Source organism: Atta cephalotes (genome assembly GCF_000143395.1).
Source record: "Atta cephalotes unplaced genomic scaffold scaffold00049, whole genome shotgun sequence".
Classification (NCBI taxonomy): Eukaryota; Metazoa; Arthropoda; class Insecta; order Hymenoptera; family Formicidae; genus Atta; species Atta cephalotes.
In genome coordinates, this window is record NW_012130113.1 from 989,860 (window position 1) to 999,518 (window position 9,659).

Genomic DNA, 9,659 nt, shown 5'->3' on the forward strand with positions numbered 1-9,659 from the left:
ATATATATATATATATATATTTATATACATATAACATTTTCCCGTAGTTTCTCCTAAAAATTTAGAGAAAACGAATCTTTTTATATTTGTTTTGCACTTTATGAATGTTATTGATATTTAATAAGTGATAATTAATTGTTACAAAATGATGAATATGAAAATTTATATTTAAATTAAAAATATTATTTATGAAAAAGAAATTAGAATTTTCTTTAAATAAAAGGAGAAATGAAAATAACGATATATGTATATCATACTTTAAAATAAAAACTTTTAATTTGACTTTTTATAAATCTTAAAATTTAGAAGTAGTTAAAAAATCTAACATCTTTAATTTTATCAAAGATCTAATGCATTCAAAGCAAATCATTTTTTTTATTTCTACAACAATTTGTAATTAATTCTCTTCCTTCTTTTTGACTTATTCGAGAAATTAGGATATATAAATAAGGAATAGCTCAATATATGCTATTCCTCAGCATGTTTCAAAAATTGCAATATGATTTCTTGCAGAACAAATTCTTGATGAACTCGGGAAGGGATGGAATGAAGTAGAATAGAGATAATAAAATGTCAGCGAACCATTCGGCCGTTCGCAACCGAGTTAACCCTTTGTTAAGGACAGAGGTACAAGCTGTTCGCCGACATTTTCAACGAGCAGCACTCGAGAAAGGCCCGTCGAAAAAGAAGCGTAATGCGAGGGTGCATTGTGGATGGCGCGGCGCGGTAAACATCTGCCCCCGCAGATTTTGGAGACGGTCAGGGGAACCGAGGGTAATTAGCGGTGATTTTAATGCGGTGAGATCTGACACGCGCGACGAACGACACGTTTTACAGGATTACTGGTAATGCGGACCGCGGTAGCCTCCGACCTACAGCTGCCATCCGTCGGCATCTGCTGTCACATTAGGATGCATTATCGACCAAAAGTGATATGAACGTTTCCAAAATTTATTTAATGCATATATATATATATATATATATATTGATTTTATAATTGAATATAATATATACACATACACACGCGCATGTTACTGAAATATTTCTTTTCGCGATAAACTGCGGATTTTATTTAGATCAGCGTCATTGAGAAATTCTCGTGCTGTGCATTTCCCAAATTCACTTGGGAATATCTTAGTTTCTTTATTTGTTACTCGCAAATGTGTTACATTAAAAGTTTAACATTTACAATCTGACGAACTAGATGCATGAGCAACTACTATCGATTTGCATACTATTTACTGCATATTAAAACATACAAATTTTAATTATTTGCGATACAATTCTTTAATCCGATATATAATTATAAAATATTTAACAACAAATATATATTAAAAAGTGACGATTAATGGTCTTCTTTGAAATATTCAAAGTTATGTTTTCAGAATACTATTAAATTTTGTACGTCATTACATGTGTGAGAGAAAGATTAAAATATTATTCAATACTATTCTTGCACAAAGTGTCTTGGAATTAACTCATGCAAATAGCGAGATATTTAAAGTTATTTCAAGTTATAAATGCAGGAATTTCTTTCCGAAAAGTTCTTTAAGCTTTGAAAAAGAGGGCAAATAAATAAAAAAACTTCAATCTTCTCATTTAATTTTTAGTACTTTATAGTTTAAATTTCAAATTTAGTTATCAAGATATTAAATTTTAAAAGTTAAAAAATAGCTACAAATGATAATAATTATCATTCCTCTAAGAATTTTGATCAGATTCAAAAATAAAATTTTGTTTTTGTGCGGCAATTAGAAATTATATAGTGTTGTTAGCATAAGGAAAGAAATCGAACGCGCAAAACGAATCCATTTTTTGTAAGTTGAAGTTGCAATTGCAGGCCAACGTTACGGGTCAGTCAACAAGAAGTGAACGCTCCTGTTTTAAGGAGGACACGGGAAACGCGCGCCAGAAGACCGTCGCTCGAGTACTTTTAATACCCAGGAGAACGCGCAAGGGGGTTAACGACATTAATTTTTCCCTCCACCACCGTTCCGTCCTCGTTTTATTCCACTACCTCTTTTTCCTCTCGTCGCGAAGCGGCTGTCGGATTTTCATTTGCATGAGAATCCCGCGGTAGTCTCATTTCGTTTCCGGGAACCCTGACCTTGAAGGGTGCGACGGAGCGTAGAATATCGCCGTTTGCGGATTGGGGTACCATCGCGCGAAAATTCATTTTCGGATATAATAAGGCCGAAAAAACCCTAACGATCGCTGTTACGACCGACCTGTTGAACTCCGTTTATCGAATGCCATAACCTTTGCAAAAATAAAGATATGCGTTAAGAATTTATTACACGTGTATACAAAGTGTATATATTAATTAATTTCATCGCAAATGATTATAATTTAAATAGCAACTTTGACAGACAATAAAAATATAAGAGAAAGAGAGAGAGTCTTATAGAAAACATCTAATTTTTTTATAAATTTAATGTATTTATTTTGGCTCACTTGTTTATTAATTAACAAGAGGAACTTAATAGTAAAATGATTATTAAAGTGATCTAATTAATAAAATCGAAAATAACTTATGATTACAGTATAGAAGACAATTGCATGATCGATAATCATTCTTATATTTAAAATCGGCCTTAGTCTTAAAATGTCACAAAACAATCATAGAGACATATTATTTTAAGATTTACTTAAGACGATCTTAAAATAAGAACGAATTATGAATACCGGCCTATATCTTTGAAACATTTGCTTTGTGTGAGATGCGATAATTCTATTTCATATTTAACAAGTTGACGTTTTGAACATAACATCGATATGCGCACATTATGAAATATGAGTATTACAATTCGTTAATCAGCAAAAGCGGTAGGAAATTAGAGATGAGTCCTTTCATTCGATCCCGATTTGACGAGTCTTTCGAATCGTCAAAACGGGGTGCGAGACTCGTCACGCGTTCAAGCTACGTTTCAAGCCCACCCCATTAACGACACCCTCGGTGCTAAGCTCCCTTAAGCCCCACTAGCACATAATAATAGTCCATAGAACAGGTACCACCATATGTCTAGTCCACCCGACCCATTGTCAACACTTCGAACTGGTCGTGTTGCACTATGAACGTGTGCTCGAGGCTCAACAAGCGGAAAATATGTCTATCTCGAGATGACACGATGCCCATTTCTTTCCTAACGATAGTGTAAAAGCGTGATACCTTTAAGTTAAAGAAATATATCGAATTACATGATTAATTTTATCGTACTTTTTTAGAAAATTGTCATTTGCATGTCGAAACAATTTATTTCTTTCTATTATAATGCATTATTACGTGGATAAGTCTACTCAATAAATAATTTTAATTTTTATGACTTTGATTGTTGAAGAGATTACACAAATGAGATTATTTATGGGCTATTCTATCGTATGATTCAATCAATTAAATCATATATTGAATATTATATTTCAATACAATTTTACTTATGTTAACAAGTTATTTTAATAACTAATGATATAAAATATGAATAAACTCTAACTAACTACTCGATGCATAGTCTTATAAAGCTGATAATTGTATTTGTGTATTCACATATTAATATTTAAGCACCACAACCTGCTTTGACCGAAAATGTGAAATATTTTTTTTTCTTATTTATGTTTAAACACTTCTCGATTTATATTTCACTGAATATTTTTTATAAAATATGAGTTGTAAAGGAAGTTATTAAAATTTTTAATGCAGCTTTGGAGCTAACAATAGAAGAAATACTATTCAGAATCAACATTTTAAATCTGAAGTGCGCTAAAATAAAACTATAAACTTATTGCTGGTCTACTTCCGCTTAAACAATAACGCAAAATGCAGATTTTAACTGTTTCTACTTTCTCGGCAAAGTGATCTGCGATACTCACCGACGGTGGTGGTAGCCCCGACGCTGCTTCTACCGGGCGTTGCGGCTGGCGTCGGCGGACTCGCCTCGAGACCCTGATGCACCCCGTACAGGCCGAAGTCCTGCTCATTCGAACTGGCGCTACTGCACTTCCTCTTCTCCTGATTGTGATTCAGATGGAAGCTGTCGTTTTCCACCAGACCGACACCAAGCAGACCCAAATTCGGCCTGAGCTCATCCATCAGCTTGTTCTGGCCGCAATTGGCAGCCGCCGCCGCGGAGAAGTTGAGCTGACGGCTGAAGATCGCCGGGAATATGTTGAATTGCTGGTGGTCGAGGCTAAGGGCGGTCGTCGGCAGGGACGAACCGCTGCCGCCACCACCGCCACCGCCGCCGCCGCCGCCGCCGACGGAGGTACCACCGACGGAACCGACGCCGCCCGCACCGGGACCCCCGGTACCTCCGGACAGGTCGTTAGCCAGGGTGATGCCGGGGTGACCTGGTCGAGGTAGCGCGTAGCTGGAAACACCTGAGCGAGCACTCGATTACCTACGAAGACATCTTCCGACGCGAGTCTGCGATGAGGGCGCGCCGCGTCTGCCCTGCGGATACGCACTGTGTTATTCTCCCCAGAGCACCGACGCACCGAAAAAGCGTCGAAAAGTGTCGAGAAAATATCGAAAAAACCTCGACTGTTATCCTAGAAGTTCGTTATTTTCTGTAGTGATGGTGACTTTAACGAAGGACTAGGCCGTGAGTCGTGAAAAATATTTCTTGCCGTTCACCTTTTAAATTCTTTAAAACAATTTTTTAAAAAACAGTTCACCTGCTAATTAGAATGATTCGTTAGAAAGAAGAATAAATCTTGTTTGCGTTGTTATACTCTTATGAACGGTCCAGTTGGGCGACTCTAAATATTTCCTTTCCTTTTTTTATCATTCTTTTCAAAACACTTCTGCGTCATACACTTGCATTACCACTATCGTGAAGTCCTGGTAAAGCATTTGTTTTGAATGTTATCGTGTGATAAGCAATCTCTTATCTATGGAATTCAAAGACTTACGAAAAAATATTGCTTATCGATTTAGTGTTATTTCGTGTTTCACTCCAATTCTAGTAGTCTTCGATTATCAGAAATAATATTCTGTCTCAGAAATTTAATAATCAATATTAAATAAATTTCGACACGTACAATTATTTCTTCGTAAAAATTTATAGGCAGCAATGGATTCTCACAACAATTATTCTTATCTGTTAGTAACAACTTAGTCCAAATCCAACTGACGGTCCATTTCGCATTTAACAAAATGGACATCTACGTCAGAAATTATTTACTAACAAGGAATAATTAGTCTATAATATACTTTAACTATGTGTTTTTTAAATAACTGCAGTTCTGATGCACTTTCGATGAACGTAGACTTGCGTTTCTTGAATCTTCATTTGCGAATACGAGTCTTCTTTGATGTCCTTTAAAAGGTGTCTGCGTCAGTTTCTTCAAGAACTTCGGTTAAGAAATCCAATTAGAAGATACACGTGTAAAATCCTAAACACACGCTCTTCTTCCTCCAATTTTATCTTCGTTGATTCCCCGTTATTTGAAAGTCCTTTCGTTATTACATCCTCGGATGTAACACGTGAATAATTGTAACAAATCCACGATACTAACTTCAGGATTAATATGTCGCAGAGAATACGCGAGCCGCTGCAAGTGATCGACGCAAATCTGGAATTCGGTCGCGATTTAAATCTGATTATCTCGTCGATCCAATTAGAAAGGTACACGGGGACCCCCGTGAGAGGGGGCAGGGTTCGTTTTGTCGACGCGCGTCCGCGATCAGCTGGCCTTGAAAATTCGAATATCGAAGTAATTGGCGAGAAATGGCTCGGTATGAGGAAATGGCGCGCACCGCGAGACGACGACAACGACGACGCCGACGACAACGACGACAACGACGACAACGGCGACGAGGACGATGACGACGCCGACAGCGACGACGAGGTCGACGAAGACGACGTGCACGACGCGCCCTTCCGTCCTTCCTTCCTTCCTTCTTTCCTTCCTTTCTGCGAAGGACAACGCGGTGGGAAAACCCGGAGACGACAAGAACGGAGAGCGAATCAGAGGGGGCGACCGCTCGCCGTGAGTTCTTGTGGGATTCTGTCCGCGAAATGCAGTTATCCCGGTGACTCCGCGCGGGGGTGAGTGAGCAGAGTACGCATACAAGGGGGTTGCTTGCCTGCCTCTCGGCCGTCGTCGTCGCTGGTGGTAGGGGTTTGTTGCTCGTAACCGGTCGCTACTACCCGCACCCCCGACACCCCGATCTCTGCCCCCGCGCGCCGTCGCCGTCACCACCGCTACCCCCGACGACGCGAGGGTGCGAAGAGCTTGGCGGACGCGTTGGATTGGCCCAACGGAGGGGTACGTCGCCTGGGCGACGGCCAATCGCGAGGGTCGTCGGGATGCCCGCGGCGACCCCACCGCCGTCGCCAACATGGCGCGCGTACCAATAAAAATTCCTCCAGAAAATAGCCTGCGAGCGATTTTCTTTCCGGGGCTACCAGCGTGTAGCGCTTTTCCGACCACGCACACGCTTCATCCCAGTCACCAATACGCGCGCTGGGAGGGATATGGCGTAGAAGATCCTGCTCTCTCCATCCCCTATTTTCGTCTTCGTCGTCCTTCCCACCCTCGATTCTCCATCCGTCTCTCTCATCTCATCTCTACCTTTGCCTCTATCTCTCTTTCTCTTCTCTCTTCTCTCTCATTCTATCAAGTGCTATTCCGTTCTCTTCCTTTCTTTCTACCTTTTTCTCTCTTCGCAATGTCCCTTTTCCTCCGCGCGCGCGAACGCTCGCGTGCACGTTGCTCTCGTCTTCGTTTTTATTATCTCGTGGCAGATAGCTTTTTTAATTCTTTTCCCCCCTTTTTCGGGGATTTGATTGTAATGTACACCCACGCTTGTGACCCACCTGCGTGCCGCACGTATATACCCGTGCCGCGCGCGGCGGTGGCGCATCGTTTGCGCCGTGAGATGCATTCGGCCCGACGCTAAATGTCTTTGTGTATCTCGCGCCCGGCTTTTTCGGAGGATTTGTAATTTGGAGACTCGGGCTCCGCTCTCTATCTTCCGCCTCCCGACCCTTTCACACCGCCGCACGTTTCGTCTTTTTTTTTCATTATTTTTTTTTTGCGTCGAGCCGCGGTAGATTGCGTTTCTTGATTTCCTCCCTTTTTCGAGATTTCATCGAGATCGCTCAAACTCGCGTAGTTTTGGCAGTTAGCTTTGTACCTCTACAGGGTTGCTAATTCAATTTTTTAAATCCTTCTGGATTCTATCGATAACAAATTTATTTTTATTTATTTAAAAAGAGAAAAATTGTCATTTTTCTATCATTCTTATGTATTTTTAGGTCTTAGACTCGCAATAAGACAGTTTTGCATTAATGATACTTTTAACACGATAATTTCTAAAACTTATACGGAACATCAATACAATCCTATTACTGTTTCTCATAAGCTTAAACTTTAATTTAATTGGACCCTTTTTAGCAGGAAACTGGCCATTAATAAGAAAATATCCGTAAAATAACTCTTAGGGGCGCCAATTATGCTGAGCAGCATGGATCATCTATTCTGCTTGCGCATTCGCCACGTTCTCATTCTCGTTCCGGTGCGGCGTCCCTTCGCGATTTGCATCGTCATAGCTGTCGGCATTTCCATTTTCATTTCTGGCTTTCTTTGCACCGGAGCTACCTCCACTTTGTCTCACGGTGGATATCATTTTTAAGTCCCCCACCGTCTCTCGCGCGCGCCTTTGTGTGTTTCTGCTTTCCTCCATTCTCGTCTGTTTTATTTTTTTCTTTCTTTTTTTTCCTCTCTTGCCTTTTTTCTCTCCCTTTTCTCTTACCTTTCTTTACAGCGCGCATTTTCTTTTCTCGCGAGCGCGATGGAATATGCGCGCTCGCGTCAAACGCAGAACCTCATCTTCTTGCTCTTCGATTTTCCGCGAGTCCTTCGTCCTTGCGACCTCTTCGAAGTCCCTCGGCGCGACGAGACCAGAGAGAATGAGAGGATTTCCTCGACCGCGCCGAGGGAGATCGATGAGCTCCGCACCGCGAGATCGAACGGCGAAAAAGGAACACGAAGAAGAAATGTAAAGTTTCGAGAGCTCATTCGAGAACGTTGGTGTCTCAGAAGTTGTGAGGAGCGTTTTCAAAGGCCCGGCTGCCGTTTTCATTGAACTGGCAAAAGTCAATTTGCTAGCTTCCCGGAAACTGGGCCACCGACATTGCGCAGCATGGTCAAAACAAGATAAACAACCACTTCGCGATTTGGAAAAAAAACATGGAAAAAGAACTGGACCAAATCCTCTAAAAATCTTCACTTAAAAGTGACATTTAGAAATACTTTTTAATGTTTTATTTTACAGCTACGTCTAATTATAATAAAGTGATTAGATTAAAATTTATAACCGAAAAATATATTTTAACACAAATAAATATAACTATAAAAATTGCAATATTAAATAACATTAAAACTGTGGTGAGTTCAATTTGTATCGCGAATAAACTCGGAGAATATTCTTTTCTACCAATTTTTTGTCCCAGAATCTAAACTTATCGAGATTATATTAGTTTCACTACTTATTTGAAAATATAAAAATACATTTTTGTTTGTTTCTTTAATTTGTTTAAAGCATATTCTACAAATTTTATTTAATTTTTAATTTTAAAACGAGTATATAGAACAAGCATATAATAATAATGTAATTTTAAACAATTATTTAATAATAATAATGTTAAAAAATGATAATGAAGTTTAATAATTAATTTGAAAGTTTTGAGAGCTTATTTTAGATACTGCGCTTTTCAATTTTTTCATTTATATTATACAATAACTTTCGCAATTACGTATGTAATGTGTGGTAATCTAATATTTCTTCTAACTAATGATACATTATGTTTAGATTCAGACTCTTTTATTAAAGGTATTCAACGAAAACGCGACGGAAACATGCGGTGCTGGAAAAGTCATTGCGTACGGATCAAAGCCGATAAATTTTCGATGTGTGGATTCAAGGGTAGCTAGGCAAGGGGCTACCATATCGGCAGGGCGTGGTCGAAAATCTGTCACACTAGCCACGAATAAACTACCCTGTAAGAAACGGTATCAAACTTCAGAATGAAATATGGGGAACAATTTATTCTCCGATAACTCTGACAGCGATTCTTGATCGCTTTCAGTAAGGTTTATCAATAATTCATCGACAGTTTGTCAATAATTTCCTGTGTACATTCTGAATCATATTGCTTCATATGTAATAAAATTCTTATATTCTAAAAAGGAGAGACGAAATTCAAATTTTTTTTTAATACGAACAAATAGTTATAACAGAAAAAAATATTTTTCATAATATAACTTAGATTATATTATTTACATTTTATAAATTTTTTTATAAATTTAAAAAAAATTAAATTAAACATCAAATCAACATCAAAATATTTACTATTGAAACAATCTTATTGTATAATTTGCAAATCTTTACATTCTCTCCAGTTTGATAAATCGCCAAAGAGACAAATTATATTAAAATTCTTAATAATTAAATTCTAAATAGCATACTGAAAATCTCAAAACGTTGATAATTGCAATTTATATAATTTATTGTAACGAAACATAAAAAAGCAATACTTACATTTATATCGAACTATTGAAGTATGTATTGCTGTTTATTACAGTTAACTTCTTTTTAATCATATCTTTTATACATATTTTTATCACGCAATACCTATATTCTTATTATCGTTTACATA

General features: G+C 38.3%; 2 protein-coding genes across 2 annotated transcripts in view; one reads left to right on the forward strand and one right to left on the reverse strand.

Annotated features, from left to right (window-relative positions):
- The window catches only part of LOC105622829 (homeobox protein prophet of Pit-1), a 25,321-nt gene extending 21,156 nt beyond the window's left edge, over positions 1 to 4,165 (reverse strand). Inside the window, exon 1 of the mRNA XM_012204239.1 lies at positions 3,865 to 4,165. Within this exon, the coding sequence (XP_012059629.1) occupies positions 3,865 to 4,084 (220 nt within the window). The 5' untranslated portion in view covers positions 4,085 to 4,165. The remainder of the gene's footprint in view (positions 1 to 3,864) is intronic.
- On the forward strand, positions 4,158 to 9,031 carry LOC105622878 (neural Wiskott-Aldrich syndrome protein). Its single transcript, XM_012204287.1, has 3 exons — positions 4,158 to 4,325; positions 5,533 to 5,859; positions 8,813 to 9,031. Exons 1-3 carry the CDS (start codon positions 4,158 to 4,160, stop codon positions 9,029 to 9,031), a joined length of 714 nt encoding a protein of 237 aa, XP_012059677.1.
- The last annotated feature ends 628 nt before the right edge of the window (positions 9,032 to 9,659 follow it).